The following is a 20,706-nucleotide window of genomic DNA, read 5'->3' on the forward strand; positions in this document are numbered from 1 at the left end:
ATTATTAACAAATTACTAACTCTGTCCTTTCTTATTCTTGAGCATTGTCTCCCTACATAAGACTTGAGGAGGCCAGCCAGTGGTCACAGACGCATCCCATGCTGACTGAAGATGATGACCAACTGCCATGATGGATGAAACGTACCATGCTGAGCTGGGGATTCAAGATCCCAAATAGCAACAATATCATTATTACTTGTAAGTTGGCTTAGAATTGTGATTTAATCTAGAATGCCCAGGAGGGGTGGGCAACCACTGGCCCTTGGACCTCCAGAGGTTTTTTCCTCTCCTTCGATTTTCAGTTGGGAGTTTTTGTTCCTTTCCTCCATGGCCAGTAGGCATACTTATAGCTCTATAAAAGCATTATATCACAATAGTCTGTAGTTAGCTGTCTTCTTTGTTTCTCTATCTGGTGTATTTGTTTTTCTTGCCTTATGCCCATGTTAACACACTTTGTGTCACTGTGTGAGAAGAGCACTGTCATGCCCTCCACCTCAGTAATGAGCAATACCTGCAGCTGATCAGGGTCCGGGCACGTGAAACGACAGCCCGGACTGCAGGAAGTTGCGGAACCTTGTTCCGTCTCACTACTTGCCTGCGCTTCTCATTCTCGCCTTAGATCTCCTGGCCTCCCTGTTTCCCAGTTCCTGCTCCTCGTTCTGCTCCTCACCCATGACTTCTCGCCTGTTTACCGGACAACGACTCTCGGATTTGACCCTCGGATTCTCTTCACAGATCGGTGACCATTTTGCCCGTTTTCCTGACCGTGTCTACTGGATTGCCCCTTGACTTCACTTCCTGTGCTCCGCACTTGGGTCCGATGCATCCGCGCCGGGGGGACACCTTGACAAGCGGTCTACACACACACACACACACATTTTCAGAACCGCTTGTCCCTTACGGGGTCACGGGGAACCGGAGCCTACCCGGCAACACAGGGCGTAAGGCCGGAGGGGGAAGAGGACGCACCCAGGACGGGACGCCAGTCCGTCACAAGGCACCCCAAGCGGGACTCGAACCCCAGACCCACCGGAGAGTAGGACTGCGGTCCAACCCACTGCGCCACCGCACCCCCTACAAGCGGTCTATAAAAATAAAAATCTTGTCAAGTACTTCCACGTTTAGTTACATGTTTTTGAATTCCTAGAGGTTTTTGCACTACAGTAGCTCCAGGTGATCCCAGGACTGATCCAGAACCTTGCATAATTAACATATATTCTTGTTCTGGCTGTACATGCAACAGCTGAGGGTTCTCTTGTTGCTCTCCTCTCTTATTTTCTATCCTCTACTCTTGTTTGAGAAAATCTGAAAGTGCGGTGTTTCCCTTTCTATCATTACACAATGCAACAAAATCCAAAGATTTTAGGTAAGTCGATTTTTTTTGCATTCATTATGATTAATTAACGTTTACAAAAATACCACTAGTTTTTCTAGCATGTTTTAGTGTAATACTTTACAAGCGCTGGAAAATTATATAATGCACCAGAACATTCTAGAAAGTACAAAAACAGTGTAGAAAGCTTCTTATCCTAAAAGGCACTGGAATATTTGGTGGGGGGCAAAATTTGCTAATTTCAAGAATGTGGAATATTTCTCTAAAAACTGGTATATTGTTCAAACTAACACCAAAATGCACTTAATCTAACAAAACAGAATGAAAAATGCAAAAAATATCTAAAAGGTAGAATTTTTATTACATTGTGTTATTTAACCTCTTATGTGTTACAGCTACCCATGAATACACTGATTTATAGATATCCATATACATACATCAATAAAGCCAAGTATAGATGGGATAAACACTGTACCAGCAAACAACCACAGATCTTAGAGATCTTCTGTAAAAGTTAACATAGCCCCTATCCTTGTTTTCATTACATCTGGAATCAGATTATTAACAGGTGGGTGTCATCTTGCCTTGCTGGTATTGCATATTATTCTACTGAGTCACCTTGAGTAATCAGACTTGAATAGCGGTTAGTTGGAAGAAGCCCTCTGGTTCCTCATATCTTTTGCATTTGCTGGTCTTAGCATAGATCCTTTCATGAACATTTCATAGCCCTTGCGACATTTCGTCATATCAGCGTCCCATCACCAGCTGCCCCGTGCTCAAGAACAATCTGTCTGATTGCTTATTTGCCAAAGGAATAATCACATTTGCAGTTACTTAGTGCTTGCACATGTTAGTTTCTGTTCTTTTATGTAGCTTTATTTTGCAGTATATTATTCTGTACATTTCTTACTGTAGAATTCAAAAAAGCCTCATCATATGGATGGTGCAAAGTGAAAGTAACAGCAATGTGGAGTGATTGTCCACCGCATCCTGCTCCTGTTGCTGAGAGACCTTGCAGCCGTTCAGCATCTCTGATTGGCTAGTCGACTTGTCCTGGTCACCCTAGTGTAATAAAACCCCCCGGCAGGGAAGGAGCGGCAATGACGCACCCGGCCACCAGCGACTCGTCGGCAGAGCGGAGCGGATTGCCTTCTAAACCACTTCCTGTCCTGGAGCAGCCATCCAAACAGGCAACATGTGTAAGGGGTTCGCGGCGTTGCCGGCAACATGCTTGAAGAGGTATGAAGTCTGTTTCATTCACTTCGCTTACATCATTATCAGTGACAGAGACATAAATGAGATAGACAAGAGACAACTTCATAATGAAATGGTTTAGAATTAAAAAAACTAACAATGACTTTTCACATGACGCTGCAGTTTGTTGAATTTTTTGATGGTGGTTTGAAATGTGAAAGATGGCATAAAGCAGTTCAGTGTGATCAAATAAAGCAACTATGTCAAATATTATTAGCCATTTTGTTCAAGTATTAAATATTCCCACAAGGGGGGGTGAGGTGGTGCAGCAGGTTTGGTCAGGTCCTGCTCTCTCGCGGGTCTGGGGTTCGAGTTCTGCTTGGGGTGCTTTGCAGTGGACTGACGTCCTCTCCTGGGTGTGTCTCCTCCCCCTCTAGCCTTGCGCCCTGTTGTTGCCGGATTAGGCTCTGGCTCGCCTCGACCTCGCTTGGGACAAGCAGCTTCAGCCACTGTGTGTGTGTGTGTGTGTGTGTGTGTGTGTGTGTGTGTGTATTCCTGCATAATGCAGTTCAGAACTGTCTGTCACTATTACATTACTGATACACATTTCTCGATTTACATAGTTTAATGCAGTTACCGGTTAATGAGTCTAGAATTTTAAATAGGCCAGCATATTATTACATTTTATAAAAAGTGATGCATGACAGTTCATGACCCACAGGGATAATACCCCTACGGGCCTTGACATAACTGCGTTCACATTTAAACTGGACAAAATTTGCTAAAATATATCAATACATTATTGCTGCTTTTGGGGGCGCAGTGGTGCAGTGGGTTGGACCGGGTCCTGCTCTCCAGTGGGTCTGGGGTTCGAGTCCCGCTTGGGGTGCCTTGCGACGGATTGGCATCCCCTTACGCCCTGTGTTGCCGGGTAGGCTCCGGCTCCCCGCGACCCTGTATGGGACAAGCGGTTCAGAAAGTGTGTGTGTGTGTGTGTGTGTGTGTGTGTGTGTATTGCTGCTTTTAGCGTGTTACCTCAAAACCAATTTCCACAATTTACAAGTAAAGAGAGTGAATTGTGTTACATTCATTAATCTGACATTTTCTGTTTCAGTGCAAAAGATATCAAGCATAAAATTGGATTTTTACTTCAGAAACCAGAGATTCAGCAACATCCGAGTGCAGACAACAGCAAGGAGGAAAAAGCCACTGAAATACAGAGGTAGATCAGTTAGCCAATTCAATCAAATAATAATGACCAATTTAGTTAAAATGATTACATATTATGTTCATATTCCTAAATGAATTCCAGAAATTCTGATCACTTATCTCATTCTAAGTAGAATCTTTTAAGACACTTATATATTTGTATGTATTCGGTCTATAAAAAACACATTAATTCTTTACAAGTCCATTTATACTGAAAGATGAATAAAAATTGCAAAAATCAATAAAAATCCACATATTGTTTTTTGAGTAGAACTGATCCAGCAGAAGTTAAAAAGTGGGCAGAATCCCTGCACAACCTTGTCAGTAATGAAGGTGAGTAATAAAAATACTGCAAATGTAAAGATACTATTCTTTAGTTAATTTCCACTGGAAAAGACATATACACTTAAGGGTCAACACAGCAAATAATGTATCTGCATTCAATTAAAAATGAAAAAAAAACCCAATACAATAACACTGTACTTTAATTACAATATAGTTCCAGTTAGTCCTGTTCTATTGGGGATATTTATCATACTACATGTCATTGGTATTTAAGGGGGGGAGGGGTGATATGACTGTGACTTTAAGGAATACATTACTTCCCACCCCACAGATACGTAAGTGCTCATTATTTCTATCCTCTTCCTTCTTCCTGTACACTTGGTATAAGAACTACAGAACAGTTAGCCAAAATCTAATAAACATATTTAGCCAGTCAGTGCTCGGGAAATGGAGTAAACACTAAGGCAATACTGCTTCCACAAAAGCAGTGGTTTTACTCTGCATTGGTATACAGTAATGAGACATGCGGGACTCATTGGACCGGTTAACCGGAAAGCCATGGTCTTACAGTAAGCTTGCCCCTTGGTGAGCCCAGCACAGGCATCGATGTCAAGAGCGCTCCCACATCAGCAGCGGCAGGACCCCGGCTCCTCCCATTTACCCAGTCGCTTGCCATGGGTCTTCAGTTTGTAAGACTCAGAGTTTTGTTGTTTTAATTGTTTTATTTTTATCATGGGTCCCCAAGCACGCCGCATTCTCATGCCCCCAGACGTGTGCTACGTGTCCGCACGCGGCCCTAAGCGACCCCCCTGGGTGGAGCACCCTCCATGTCCCCCCGGTTTACTCTGGCAGCTGCTCAAATGGCTGGCCATGTGGGGATGCTGCTTGGGTTCGATGACCTCCTGAGAATCCCACCACCCTCACGAATTCCGTGGCTACAAGCCACCCCACCCCCCCCTGCAAAAAAAAAAAAAAAAAAGTGCCGGCCTGTCCCAGACTGAACTGATGGATCTAGAGTTTGCCACAACACCTATAGCAGTGAAGGGTCTTTTCACCTTCAATACCTTGTAATTTTCAGTCTTCCTCTCCCAAAGTGTCAAAATAATTAATTTTAGAAGCATATTTACACTGATTCAGAATTTCTTGGCTGGTTACCAGTTATTACTCATTTGTCAAATAATGTGACCTGGTTCTGAGACACTTCCCTCTTACTTTTAATTTAATGTCTTGTTTGGGAATCTCTTGTGTCTGCAGCATAACAGACAATCGGAAATGAGCTTCTTGCTGAAATAATTAATATTCTGTGCAATAGGACAAGTAACCTTGTTTGTTCCTTTGCAATTTTCAGGTGGTTTGTCAATTTTCAAGACTTTCCTTAAGACGGAATTCAGTCAGGAGAATATTGAGTTCTGGATGGCCTGTGAAGAGTACAGGAGAATCACATCCAAGGAAACGCTGACCTCTAAAGCCTGGGAGATATATTATACATACATGGATGTGAAATCGCCAAAAGAGGTACATGTCGCAGCACATTCACAATATATTTTTATCCTTATGACCACCAAGGCCATACCCAGTGCAGAAAAAAATCTAACGCGGCGCTATCACCACACAAGAGTATGATTATGATCTCAGCATCTCACAATTTTTATTTGTCTCAGGCAATTAAATAAATAAATACTGTAATTATTAATTATTGTGACAGTACCTATACATTAATCATTTAAATTACGATTAATTGTTAAGTCTTTTACATTTACATTTCTTCATTTCGTTTATGGTTTTCTCCAAAGTGACTTACAATGTAAAACTTCCAGGTAAACTTGGATGCAGTGACCAGGGAAGACACCAAGAGGAATCTGAAGGATGTTGGTCCTTCAAGCTTCGATGAAGCACAGAAGAAGATCTTCTTGCTGATGGAGAAGGACTCCTATAGACGTTTTATAAAATCCAACCTGTTCTTGGATCTCTTACAGCAACCTGAAAAGAGGAAACCTAGTGATGCCAAGAGAAGAGGATGGAAAAACATGCCCAACTTTATATACATGCCTCAGCGAGTGTAAAACTTGTTGAACCCTTCATGTCTCTTCTGCTTTCAAAGCCATGGGGATAGTTTAGTCTTATAAGTATGTATCATAGTTGGAAAGAGAAACGTTTTGAGAAATATTCAGTAGAAGAGAATGTTCATGTCAGGGATGAGAGGAACATATACAGACGGAATATTGTGTCCCAGCATGGTCATCTAGGACCAGTATGGTTATATTGTTACAATATTCAGCTAGAAAGTGGATATTTCCTTTGGTCAAATAAAATAATCTCAAAGCAGAGTCAACAATGCTGCCACAACATAAGCAATCTGGATTTCACTCAAGTAAATAAAAAGACCCGAAGTCTAATAAGGAAGAGGCCTTTGACAAGACGGACTGTTCTACTTCTCCATGTGTTTTGAGACTTTTAGATGAAAGGGCCTTTAATGTAAAAAGTCTGTTTTGCCTCGTTTTATTTTGGCAGACAATCTCCTACCACAATTCTGGCAAAGTACTGTTAATCTTCCTTACCTTAACTTTCACTTAATGTTATTTAGCGTATTGGCTCTATTATTTTCTATTATTCACATACTAAAAATGAACCTGACCTTGTCTTTATATAACATTGCTTGTCCTTTGTTCCTGTAGATTTTAATTCAATCTTCATCAGCTGTACCAATGACTTTTGTTTCGAAGTTTGGTCCAGAGCAAATAAATGCATGCCATATAAGTAATTTTGTTGCTTTGTGATGTAATTTATACATACCTGACACTATTCTCTAAAGTGACTTACGATGTTAAGGTTACGATTACCTACCCATTTATACAGCTGGGTAATTTAGGGTAAGTACACTGCTGAAGTGTTCTACAACTGGAGGTGGGGACCAGACCTGTGAATCCAAAGGCAGTAGCTGTAACCACTACACTACCAACTGTCCCCATATGCTTGAATAAACAGGTTTGTCCAATGAAATTCAATGCTCTATTGAGAAATTATTTCAATCCATTTCACATTTCACTCTGCATTTCTTTCTGAAGCCATTAATCTAGAATCAGAAGCCTTAAAAAGAAGAGCACATTATACCTGCTCCACATCTTCTTTCAAATGGGAAATAGTACATACACACACACACACATATCATCTGAAACTGCTTGTCCCATACGGGGTCATGGGGAGCTGGAACCTAACCCAGCAACACAGGGCAAAAGGCTGGAGGGGGACGGGACATACCCAGAATGGGACACCAGTCCGTTGCAAGGCATCTCAAGCAGGACACAAACCCCAGACCCCCCGGCAAGCAGGACCCGGTCCAACCCACTGCACCACTGCACCCCCTGGGAAACAGTAAAAGAAATTAAAATGAAAGTACGTAATGTAATTCATATATTTTTTGTATTTTTTACCTAAGCTTTCAGAATTCTTAATGGAAACATTAATTGATATTTATAAATATTGATAACACTACACAGTATCCATTGGAAGTTGCTTTGGAGAGAAGCGTCTGCTGAATAAATAAATGTAAATGTAAATATAAATATGGGGGCGCGGTGGCGCAGTGGCGCAGTGGGTTGGACCGGGTCCTGCTCTCCAGTGGGTCTGGAGTTCGAGTCCCGCTTGGGGTGCCTTGCGACGGACTGGCGTCCCGTCCTGAGTGTGTCCCGCCCCCCTCCGGCCTTACTCCCTGTGTTGCCTGGTAGGCTCCGGTTCCCCGCGACCCCGTATGGGACAAGCGGTTTGGAAAATGTGTGTGTGTGTGTGTAAATATAAATATCTGTATTTTAATCTAAAACCACAAAGAATGCTCCAAAAGTTCATCCCAGAAATCTCAAGAAATAGAAGTTTCCGAAGTAGAAATGGACCCATCTGTGTCTGTTGATCAATGTGTTTATTTCACAATCTGCAGTGATAAAATTGTGCACTGCAACATTTCTGAATACAAGTCGGTTCTATGATTTAGTTTTATTAAACTGTACAATGTAGCAACATAGCCTTATTATAATAAAGTCAAAATCAAAACAGTCAGAAGCCCAGTCCCTAACGACAGACAGAGAAATTGTGTGAGACTATAAAAAGAGAAAAAGAAAGCAGGCAGAAATGCAAAAGAGAAAGAAATTTAAAAAGTATAAAAGACAAAGATCCAGAGCTAAATAAACGTGATCATGTTATGCTGGCCTACTTGTGCCTACTCGATGTTTTCCTTAAGGTTTGATTCACTGTAGATACTTGGGCTCTTAACAGCAAGGACTGTGCTTCTTACGACTTGTCATCAGATATTGCACATTCACACGACTTAGCCAAAACACTCAGTTGACCTAAGATGCTAAACATCTGCTTGTATGAATTCATCCATCCACCCCGAGTGAGAGCTTGTCAAAATTAGGGTCGCAGTGACCCAGAGCCAGTTCCAGGAAGCATCAGTTGGTGGTACATCTGCAATTCACACATATACAAATTTATGCCAGAGCCATTTCAGTGACCCCAGATTAATAAAAAGTCTAGAAATTGTGAGAGTCTGTAGACAATATGTACATAAATGCAATAACAAGGAAAATGTGCTTAAGCTGAGCTGAGGACAGATTCCAAACCACAGCCCAGAAGCTGTGAAGAAACAGTGTATTGCTACTTATATTACACGTAATAAATAACACATTATGAAAAACCTCAAAGAAGCAAAATCATTCTAAGTCACATCTGACTTTACTACATGTAATACTACACGTGATCAAGATGTGGCTATGCTTTAATTTTTGTGAATTCAACGGCTCAAATAAGGCCTTTTTCGTCATTAAATAAACATGTGCTTTTAATTAGCTATGCACCATTTTCAGTGATAATTGTTTATCTCATTGTTAGTGGCAAAAAATTCCAGTAAACTTTGAAGAGACAGATATGTTTACTCTTGGAAGAAATTATTAAGACAAAGTAATTTACACAGTCTGGTTTCAGATATAAATTGTCCACCCTTGATCTAAAGTTTGCTTGAATCGTTTTAAATTATGTGTTTTTTTATAATATGGAATTCATTGTAATACTTGGCTTGAACTGTTGCCCTTGATTCATAATACCAATAACATTTGCTTCAACTCTTCTGAATTGGTATTATGTCCAATACATTATTGGTCCAATACATTTCTTAAATCTTACAAGCTTTGTGGTCTTTCTCATGTCCATTTTATTTGACTGAGACAAACATTTGCAGAACATGAATTGATCTCACTGTCTGTGCTGGAAGTATTTTGGATTCTGGACTGGAGTGCCATGTGGGGGAGGCAGGAAGGAGAAATAATAAACAAGAGTAAATAAATACAAAGTAATTACTGTCCTATATTGTGATTAAGCATGTAAACCACCAGTTCCCAGGTTCAAATGGGTATGAAAGTTAAAAGATTCAGGGTTAAGTACTTTAAAGAGTAACTGTGGGTAAAAAAGTTGGGGGGCTGAATGAACAATTATAACACAAAATGATTATTATGTAATCATTATTTTGTTGTGTGGTACAAGCAATTAATGATGTACACTGTATACCAGACAGAAGTTGATGGAAACAAATACGTGGAGGAATGGATTGTTCAGTCTCACCTTATTTATTCCATTCATTGCAGCGTTTATTGAGAGAGGTGGTATTTTTGTGCACACAAAGGCTAGAGATACGGAGGGAACGCATGTTTTGTGTGGGTAAGATACCATCTCTATACAAAACCATGAGCAACAGCTGCAGAGACAAACAACTGACTATATTTAGAAACAAGTTAAAAGGCCTCTCAAGCAGTTGGTTTCATCAACTGGTTATGGATGGAATTTCTAAGGCCTTTTATAAAAAATCATAACCAACTGTTTGTTAAACTTTTGCTGAAGACCATCTCCTTTATTTCCAGATCAGCCATATGCACTTTGATTATTACATTATGCCTCGCACTTTCCTAGATGCTTTATATTTTCACATCCAGATGAACATCTACAACTATGGTTGCACTTGGTCTCAGATTTAAGTCCTGCCTCTTGCCTTTTGTTTAATAATAACCTGCAGCTTTTTTGTCCTGGGGGGCTACAGTGACTACAACGACATAACCGACAATTACATTTGCATATGCCAATGCAATTACCATGTTATTCTCATGATTTACAATATATATTTGCAGTATGATGAGATAGTGTGTTGAAGGCGGTGACATTTGTCTCTGAAACAGCATTAATGACAAGACAAAAAGAGATGTGTGACCTCAAATGTGGCCACCAATGTGGCCAATTAATTCATATGTGACAGCTAACTTATTATAGTGCTCATTAGATCCATCTAAGGGAATGTTCTAAGATGACCGCAGATGCTTTTGCTGAGATTTACAACTTGAGGAAATAAGGTTAGAGCCTAGAGGAAAAAAGCTCTCTAAGAAGAGCAGTACTCTGTTTCTTATGGGTTCTTAATTGATGTATCTTCATTGAAAGCGTGACAGTGAACAGCCCTGGGTTCTGACATTACATGTTGCTGGCTGTGCAGAAGCTCGTAAATCATACACGGTCCGTTGCTCTGAGTCGGGAGAGGATGCGCATGCGGCTGCCTGTTGTTTCGCTGTCAGTGGCCTGCGGAGTGTGTGGCAGTTCCCTTATTGTCTCCATATTGCTGGTAAGTCGCACATTAATCATTAAGGTTCATCTTCCTTTTCCGCCCCACCAGCTGATGGCTTGCCTTGCTGTCACTCCTGAACAGAGGTTCTGATGACATCGCTTGGTGTTCTGTAAAGGGTGCATGCTGGGAATGCTTTGAAAGCATGGCATTTTTTTGATATGAACTCATGAAAATATAAGATGTTTTGTGGATAAAAACCCCTAACAAAAATGACCTTTGTGCAGAGCCAAGTAAGAAATGACCTTTGTGTTTGACGCAATAGAAATGAAACAAACTATCCTGTTCTTATGTTTCTCTCTGAAATGTGGCCTCAAGTTTTTTTCCGTCCGTTTTGTCTTCAGATGTAGAAACAGATTCAGAAATGTACCTCATCACACATGATTTCAGTGAGACATAATTTATGGAGCAAAAAATTAAGAAATCAGTGGATTTATGTTTTGTATCTCTTGCAAGGGCTTCTCATAAAGTTCAGAAGGATGTTGGACTCAAGAAGGTGAGAATATATTTACTTTGTTTTGCATTAATGGGTAAAACTTCAAATAGCAAAATGTACAATTGCAATATAACTTCCTGCTGCAACAAAACAGACCATTTAAAAATCACCTAAATATCCAAGAAATGAAAATTATTCAAAAATACAATGTCTGACCATAAGAAAATACTTATTAATCACCATAAACAATTAGGGTCTATTAGAAATCAAATAACAACACAACTGTAAAGTGTATAGTGCCCCTTTTTTAGAATGGGTCCAATTTCTCATTTTTCAACAGATGTCTCTGAGTTCATCCTGACATTGTTTTTGTTTTTAGAAAATTTCTAGGGAAATGTAATAATCACTTACAGGACAATGGCATGACTGAGAATGAAATAAAATGACAAATAAAGGTGAAATGATTATGTTTTATGACATTAAGGTATAGATATATATTTTCATCCCTGTATTCTGGGAACAGTACTAAACTCAGTAGTGAACCGTAAAATAAGTTAATTGCGAAAACTTGAAAACCAAACATATTTACATGTAAAAAATAAATACATCTTGAAGATTTTCATGTATTAATTCATCTTTATATAATTGGCTACATGAAATACATGGAGATATAATCAAAATATATTTATTTTTAGCACTGACTAAGTCCTTATAAGGATTGACCTTTTAACTTTAATTTAAAACTTAATTGTTTCAAATCTACCAATTTGTTACCCGAAATTTTTTTGTGCATTTATTTAAATATATATTTTGTCAAACACTTCTTTCCCTGCAAATATTCCTTGTGCATCTTGCTTGGGGACCAAACTTACTATCATTTAAATGTTCTTTTCAAACTGTGACGCTCATAACTCTTCTAAACAATAGTTTTGAACAGTTATAGCAGCATCACTCTTTTTCTGACCAGCAGTGCTTGCCAATTTTCATTGGGTAAGGTAATAAGGACTTAGAACAGAGCTAAATATATGAGAGCATATAATACGTATGTCATAAAATGAAAGAATATCATGCGACAGTACTTAAGCATCTTCTCAGTTCACGCATAGCTACCATATGCATACAGCATGATGAAAAAAAGAAAGTGCAATATATTCGAAATGAAAACAATAAATGTGACAGACTCTACAGTAATACATAATAAGGGTAATGTAATTAAAATTTGTGGTAATATCATTCTGTTGTGAAAGTTAGCCCATTTGTATTGCTGCTTTGTGCAAGAGACTAACAATAAATGTGTGTAAAGATAGTGTTGCAACAGCATTGTAATGAAACCTCTTGCAAGGGTACAAACTTTTCTCTCTGAAACTCTTTTTCACCTCTTTTAAATTCCCCTCCTTGTTATTTCCAGCATAGCAACTTACTCTGAAGTGGTTACCACTAAACAAACATTAGTGTAATACCCTACTGTTCCCATGAATTTACAAACCAGTTTACATTTCCTGTGAACTACTGAATCCAAGAAAGCTGACTGGAGTTTTTTGTTTACCATTTGGTCCTGTGAAATCCAAAGGCCATATTTTCCATTGAAAAACTCACAAATTTTCTCCTTAAGCAAACATTAAGAAAAAATTTTAAGCTGAATTTGAAATGCTTGCATTTTAAAAAAAAAGTGCAACAAAGTGTTTTGCTTTCAAAAATGAGAAAAAAAATCTGGAAAAAATCTGATTGTCAGTACAATGTCTTTAACTCTTAAAATTTGCTTTAGATTTAAAAAAATAATGAAAATGTACTTGACAGTGTAAGCATGAGTAACAATGCTGTGAAAGCCTGCATTTAAAGTGAGTCAAACTGCTACATTATATGATTATATTCATTATCATTATCTATTATCATTTAAAATAAAACATGACATTTAGAATTATTGAAAAATATGGAGCTGACAATATTGTTAGTCAATTGCTTTAATGGGTGAATGAAAACACCCAATACATTTCATGAAATCTGTTTTTGTTGTGCTCACTTTTTTTATCTGAAAAAATTTTGTAGAAAATTTTAGCTATGGTTCAACAATACCCAAGAAGAGTCCTTCTTATGTTTTGACATTTTATTAATTAACGGTGATTTAATTTTAACCACAGAGGAGTTTTTACAAAAATGAATTAGACGATTTAATTTTAGCAATTTTTTCCAAAATAGATTCAGGAGATCTTTGGCAGAAGGATGCCATCATGCTCTCAGTTGTGATACCTTCTCCCACTTATGTATTCCTCACCCCTACTTGATCAGCTCTTGGTACTGATCAGATCTCAGAAAGCGGCCAAAGGAATCCTTCTCCATCAGGGCGTAGATGCGCTTCTGAGCCAGGTCAAAGGTGGAAGGAGACAGCTCCACAAGGTTCCTCAAGGTCACATCCTTGGTGAAGTGGTCAATGTTCACCTGGGCAAAATGTGTTGTGTGTGAGCAACTTGTTGACTAAACAAACTGGAATAGCAAAGCACATGGGTCATTGACTTCTCTGTTGCTTTCTGGAATTGTTGTTTTTGAAAAGCTGTGCTTGTTCTGCTACTGCAAAATTATTACATAAGTGTATTATTTCCATATTAGGGCACCTTGACAACATGGAAATAATCCATATGTAAGCTGCTATGGTGACTACAAACAATTAAACTATGTATTTGAAATCACTTTTATATGATGTCTTTTATATAACCTTACTGTATGGCTGAAGAGAACGCACTTACCTATTTTTCAAAAAGATCACTTTACTAATAAAGAGCTCATTTAAAATCAGAATAACACTTTTCTCTTTTATTTCCCTTTTTCTTCCAGAAGAATTTCAAGAGTGCCAACTGTATCACAGCTAAACCTGAATCTATGTTTCTAGAGATGCCAATTTACAGTGCTCTACTGTTGGTTATAGTAACGACCCCTAAAATATTTTAGTAAGATACGGAAATTCCATATTAGATACCAGCTGAATAGTACTAAGCAAGCAGCACACCATAAAAATAATTTGATTTGAGAAAATTATTCTTGTGCATTATTCCAACCTCTCTGGGAGCCTCAGTCTGAATAAACTCCTCATAGATCTTCTTAGCTTTGGCAGCCATCTTCACTGGGGATTTGATCTTCTTAAAGTCCTCGCAAGCCACCCAGAACTCAATGTTCTCGTCGCTGAACTCGGACCTCAGGAAGCTTCTGAAAGTGGTCAGGCCATCTGCGAGGGAGACCATATGGAAAATGCATTCCAGATATCTATCACGCAGAAATCAGTGAGAGCTCATTAGTCCTTGCATGCACAGAAGGCAATGATCTAATCGCCTTGAAATACTGAAATGTCCAACAGGGGGATTTCAGTTTTGTGCTTGCTATTGAGTAAGAAAGAGTAAGTCTTTCAACTTTTGCTTGGTTTGAAAAATAGAGGCACAGCTTCTGTGGTGGTAGTAGTCACCGTGCCAGTGGTATCTACAGGAGTAGCAGTAAGACTGGACTGGCTGAAGCACTGATAGAAACAGTTTGGTTTTAGTCATAATCAGTAGTTATTAGTACTTTCAGCTGTAGTAATCAGCAGTGTAATTACTAGGTGTTTTAAGCTAGTTGGAAATACATGGACATGCTCCAACATATGGAAGCAGTATAATATGCAAAACCATATTTCTCTTTGAGTATGTAACTTGTCCACAGACAATTTTGTTCAAATCAGAAAATACTGATAACACCCAAGAAAATACAAAAGAATGGCAATATACTTTAAATGGTTAGAAAACACGGTTTAGTTAAGTCTTTCACTCTCACACACAATTAATTAATTCTTGCAAGTGAATAATTAAAAGATTCTTTTCAAGACTTTTGTTCAGCCATCAGCTAGAAAGTTCAAACATGTTTCAATTCTAACAAGTCCTGATTTGTTTATAATGCTTCATAATTGTATTATAAAAAGGGCTAGTTTTATAACAGAAAGCTTTCATATAAGGTTTTTGGTCATGTTCTCCAAAATATTACAAAAGCACTGGCTTCTCAGCAGGTGAAAATGGTTTCTTTGAATGAGTGTAACTGTGTTCAGTGCTCAGCGGTTTCAGAAGTGCTCAGAAATGGACTAGTTGCGCACTTAAGACTTCTAAACATGAACAACATATGTAGTCATGTGCTTAACTTTAACTGCTTCTCTAGGAGTGTTCAAATATGCAAAGGGATGATGGAAATGTCTTCACTCAAGCCTCATCTACTGTACATGTGTCTGAATTGTCATTAAACAATGTATAAGTAGAAAGCTGCATGAAAAATCATGAAATATATGGGCCAGAAACGTGGCACAAATTATTTGCAGAGAAGCATACAGGCATCACCTAAAGATAGAAATACAGTATTTAAGAATTAAACATAGAAGGTGCAGATTCTGGTTTTAGAAGGAGCCCTACTGTTGTATCTTTGAGAGAAGTATATGATGGTGTTTACTGAGTAACAGCAACAGTAATAATTGTTATCATCATAATCATAGTCATTTTCTTATTACTCCTTGCAATCACCACAGTTTGATTAAGTCTACATGGTTTGAGCACAGATGAACCTCACTCACAGTTGTTCATGAGGACTCTGTCCAGGGATTCACGCCACTGAAGAGCCTCCTCGGAGGTTGGTCTTTAAAACACAACAAACACAGGTATAACCTGTTAGAAAGGTCCACAAGGCTAAGCTTTATAAGATTATGTATGACAGCATTGCCATCACCACAGGAAGAGGACATGAACAGGAATGGGGCATAAAGGATAACGATGTGAACAGGTTTTAAAAGCATTATAACCTTGACTTTGACCTCTTGTTCTAGTAATGTTATTTGATAGTTCAACTAAACACAACATAACAAGGCCCTTGAAAAGTCATACACAAGATATTATTTAAAAATATTTTGTAAAGTGGGGGTGCGGTGGCGCAGTGGGTTGGGCCACAGTCCTGCTCTCCAGTGGGTCTGGGGTTCGAGTCCCGCTTGGGGTGCCTTGTGATGGACTGGCGTCCCGTCCTGGGTGTGTTCCCTCCCCCTCTGGCCTTACGCCCTGTGTTACCGGGTAGGCTCTGGTTCCCCGTGACCCCGTATGGGACAAGCGGTTCTGAAGATGTGTGTGTGTGTGTGTGTGTGTGTGTGTGTGTGTGTGTGTGTGTGTGTGTGTGTGTGTGTGTGTGTGTATTTTGTAAAGTGAGTTACATGTTTACCATGTCTCCTTGTCGTTCGATTTTAATGAGAAGAAACCATCTGAAAAAACTACTATCATGTTTTATTATTTCGTTTAATATGTGCAGATGAAATCTTGGTGCTCTTATGTTAATTAGAACAGAACATTAGATTGGTGCTACTTTTTTTTTTGAGAAGCGAACTGACCTGCATTTCCAAGTGCAGCTATTAGTTGGCAGTATAGCGCACTCAAGAAGTAGAGCACCACCTTAATTCAACATTCTGTCTACAGCTCATTTTTGGTGTCCCTGAGTGCTGGTGATTGGTAATTTTGCCTAACCCTAATGTGAATCAATGGAGGGATGGATGCATTATTCAGCTTTTATTAATTATGACTTAGTGGTAAAGATACCTTTGGAGTTATTACCAAACTGAATTGGTAACAGACTTCTTGTGATCATAAGCTGAAGACTCAATGTGTTTTCTTCCCTCATCATCTTAAATTCTAAATTTTCTTTGAATAGGGAGAGCCCTACAAGGTAAATTAGCTCCATTACAAGAAAAAGAAAGACAAAGCTGACCAGCTGGCTGCTTCTGTTGATTGTTCAGAAGAAAATAAAGCATCTTTTTGCATGCAAGAAAGCTTCGAGCTATACCTGCATAGAAGTTACAACAGAGCTCAAACAGCATTCATAGAACAGGCCTGCACCTTAACTTAACTTATCTATTAAACCAAAGGTGCATTGTCTTGGTAGGCTGCCACAGAAATTTTCCAAAGTCTCATAATGTTCATTACATTGTCAGTATATCCTGTGTTTGGACTGCGAATTGACCATACCATTATATAAATTGGGCTGCCTTTAAATATTAAATAAAGATTAAATTAACATATCTTGTTAATTAAATAAGAGCTTACTTCTTTAATTAGAAATGTCCACCAAATACTTTTAGTTGATTTTTATTTTTTCTTTTCCACATTAGACTGATTTGCTGCAAATTTTACAGGGGAATGAAATGTGTCCTGTTGCACTGTCTCTCTGATACCACATGGTACTGTTCTGCCACAGTATACATGTAGGAGTTTTAAAGTCAGTTAAGTGTCTCTGAATGCAACCCAGGCCGTGTGAGTGTAATATTTGCTTTCTTGTTTTATTGCAACCAGCTGTGATCCAAGCTGCCATAATAGTGTTTTACATGAGGAAATTTAGGAAAAAAACACAAATGCAAGTTTTGGTTTGATACCAAGTTAGTTGTCATTTTTGTGCGTATAAACAATATTCACATTAATTCATGTCCTCACTGATACCTGTTCCGTGTCTGCAACCACAGTGCCCACATCTACAGTCATTAGAGATGCTGCATGTTTAATACATTTTCAGTAACATTTAGAGTATAAAAATGTAACAAAATTACAAATAAACACAACTGTATCCCTCTTTTGTCATTTTTCAGTATTTAATGCATACACCTGAACTTGGCTGGGTTCATTCTCACTGTCATTCACCTGAATTAATATTTTTTTAAAAATAACCCCAGTAGGGCTCCCCAGAGACTCTAAAACAAAATATAACAAGAGTATAAATATATTTTCAGTGAGAAGCTTTGGTAATAAGAACAACTAATTTAAAAAATATTAGAGATGGATATAAGTCCACAGAAGGTGGCATTCCAAGGACTTACTTTTGAAGCTTCTCTGGCTTCTTCTCTGGCTTCTCGGGGTAGGGGATGATGAGATCGATAGCATTTTCTGGCTTTTGAAGCAGAGTGCCCAATTTAGTCTTGATCTCCTTAGCCCTTTAAAAGGAAAATAAGGACGCAGGTGTTATAATTTACTGAGCCTGAGCTGCAGATATTACATTTCATTGCATCATAAATGTCACAGTGTCCATGAATGAAAAGTGAAATAGGACATTTGCTTCTTTTCTGTGACTCTGTTTTCTAAAATTTCCAATATATACAGCAGATTTCAGATTTTGCAGTTATGCAGCTCATCACTTCAAAGAGCATGGTCATGACACAAAGAAAAAAGGAAATAGACATAAAACTGCAGTATTACATACTAAATTTCAAGAGAAGTCGAATCAGGCAAATTAATGTCTATATACTCAAAATTTGCAGACAGTTAAGTCTGCTACCAGAAATAGTATCACAGATTGACTAGAGAACAATATATGAAAAACTATTTGGATAATGACAAACAGAAACAGTCTGAATAAGGATAAATAATAGCAGCCTAGATAAAAGTGATTTAAACTGATTGTCTGATTGTGTAGAGCCAAAAGTTATCGGAAACCTTCATTTCTAATATTCTTGGATCAGACACTGAAAATGAAAATGAAAAAAAAAAGCTTCTATATGACTTTTGCCAAAGTTTTCTTTTTCTAAAAAAATTATATCCACACTCCAAATCATGCAAGATCTCTTTTGTATCTAATCTGCAGAATAGCAGGAGCTGTTCTTTATGTAATGTTATAAAAAAAGATTCTTTTAAAACTCTTTGAAAACAGTTTTTCTGCAACGTAGTAATGTAATCAATTGCCACTGGTACCGAATGCATATGTAATGAAAAAATGGCCAGTGAAACTACTGTACATGTTCTTCACAATCTGTCTTAATGATTTGATCTTATACATCTTATGCATCTACTCCACAATGTGTCTGTATCCATGAGCTGTGGGAAATGTACTTTCGTTTAATTTGAGTTGAATGTTGTTTTGCAGAAAAGTATCTGCTAAAGAAATAAATGTAAATAACTAAAATATCAATGTAAGACCACGTCAATTAAATGTCGAAGACCTTAGTCCTCGGTTTAAAAAAGCCCTCTTGAATTATGACATGTTGTCCATGATGTCAGACACATTTTAACAAAATATTACAGATGGAACCAAAGATTACAACAAAACTGAAGGTCATTAATAATATCATTTGGCAGGATGTAACTCTTGGCAATAGCAAAGACTTGCAGTGTGTTAGTAAGTCCAAGCCAGGGGTTATCTAGTCTTACTTGTCGAAATCATGTCAAACTCGAAGGCGTAGGGAATTCCACAAACAGAGCCAGCAGCCTGGTTTCTAGGAACTGCAGAGATGTGGATGATAGAGGAGACTGTGCAGTGACTGAGGTCCAGGTGGTTCTTGCCGTGCGTTTACACACTTGACAGACAAGTGAAAGGGCTGTTTGCTGAGCTGCTCTAATCTTTGTCTGAAAAAGCACCATTTCACTGATGCCTTCCTCAGCATCAGCCTTCCTACTTCACTAACACCTTCCACAGACATGCGCTCCAGCCTTCCAGCTTTGAGACCCTAGAACGTCCATAGTCCTGTTCTTCTCACAGCACGTTTTTACAATGAGACTTTCACATGATAAACGTGTAAACACAACAGCAAAGTGACCAACAAAGACTTACAAACAAACTGCACTTAAAAATCACACATCCGCAGCTATGTCTCTTTCCGGTAAGGTAATGCACACATTTTTTCTATAAGATGTACGTCACTTTGGAGAAAAGCGTCTGATAAATGAATAAATGTAAATGTACAAAGTAAATTTGTGTTTTCACTCACTTTAGTTCAGGAAAAACAATAAAGGAAGTAAAGAGTCAGAGCATAACACTCTTTGTACACTGTTACTTCTGGATTTGTTATATAATGATACCCTGCTACAACTCAAATGGGCAAAAGAAAAATAATAATAATAAAAAAAAGTTTAATTTTTTTAGCCCGTAGTTCTAAAGTTGCAAGAATCATATTTATATATCCAGTAGCTGTCTAATAATCATGCTGAAGGACAGTTAAACTCATGCCACAACAGATAAATTCAATAATGCAGTGACAGATAAGATTATACTTCGTGTCAGATAAATAAGATGGAAGGCAGATAGTTGAGTTCTTGAGTAAGTCAATATCTGAAACTTGTCTTAAAGGTTTTAGGTCAGACCAGAGTTTAGATAAAGGCAAAAGATGATTTCTCACCTCTCCAGACATGTTTGGGGCAAGGCAGCTAATCCTTTACACATTTTCCGTAACTTTCTCCTCTAATGTTCTTCGTCTGTCCACCACCGGAGAAGTCTGTTCTGATTGAATGTTTTAGTGTTGGTCTTGCGGCACTTTCCTTTTATATATAGAGACAAACTGTTGGAGCGGTGCCACAGCCCTGGCCAATGGGGAAGGAGCAAGTAATAACTGGCGGTGAAACGTTTACATGCTTGAAGAGAGAGGTGGTGCGTGGTGAGCCCTCCAAACACTGAGATCACTGCAAATTTGTCTCTAGACTTCACAGCAGCCCACAGACACTTACTGTAAGTCCACAGTGTTTACCGTTGCAAAACACATCACAACGTGCAGTTTATCTTCTTAAGTGTCAAAACATGCCTTTGTTTTATACATTCTTTATTCATGCGCTTAAATGCTTTCATGAAATATTAATTGAGATGTGT

At 38.4% G+C, this 20,706-nt stretch overlaps 2 protein-coding genes across 2 annotated transcripts; one reads left to right on the forward strand and one right to left on the reverse strand.

The window, feature by feature from the left end:
* The first annotated feature begins 2,449 nt into the window (after positions 1 to 2,449).
* On the forward strand, positions 2,450 to 6,832 carry LOC108935063 (regulator of G-protein signaling 4-like). The gene is made up of 5 exons (XM_018753334.1): positions 2,450 to 2,572; positions 3,642 to 3,749; positions 4,008 to 4,069; positions 5,370 to 5,536; positions 5,839 to 6,832. Exons 1-5 carry the CDS (start codon positions 2,529 to 2,531, stop codon positions 6,082 to 6,084), a joined length of 627 nt encoding a protein of 208 aa, XP_018608850.1. The 5' UTR covers positions 2,450 to 2,528; the 3' UTR covers positions 6,085 to 6,832.
* A 6,289-nt stretch (positions 6,833 to 13,121) lies between these two features.
* LOC108935023 (regulator of G-protein signaling 5-like) lies at positions 13,122 to 20,354 on the reverse strand. The gene is made up of 5 exons (XM_018753273.2): positions 20,243 to 20,354; positions 17,954 to 18,067; positions 15,683 to 15,744; positions 14,157 to 14,323; positions 13,122 to 13,542 (listed from the first exon to the last, which is right to left on the reverse strand). The coding sequence occupies exons 1-5, from the start codon at positions 20,284 to 20,286 to the stop codon at positions 13,381 to 13,383; spliced, it is 549 nt and encodes a 182-aa protein (XP_018608789.2). The 5' UTR covers positions 20,287 to 20,354; the 3' UTR covers positions 13,122 to 13,380.
* Positions 20,355 to 20,706: the final 352 nt, after the last annotated feature.

Source organism: Scleropages formosus, chromosome 3 (assembly GCF_900964775.1).
Source record: "Scleropages formosus chromosome 3, fSclFor1.1, whole genome shotgun sequence".
Lineage (NCBI taxonomy): Eukaryota > Metazoa > Chordata > Actinopteri > Osteoglossiformes > Osteoglossidae > Scleropages > Scleropages formosus.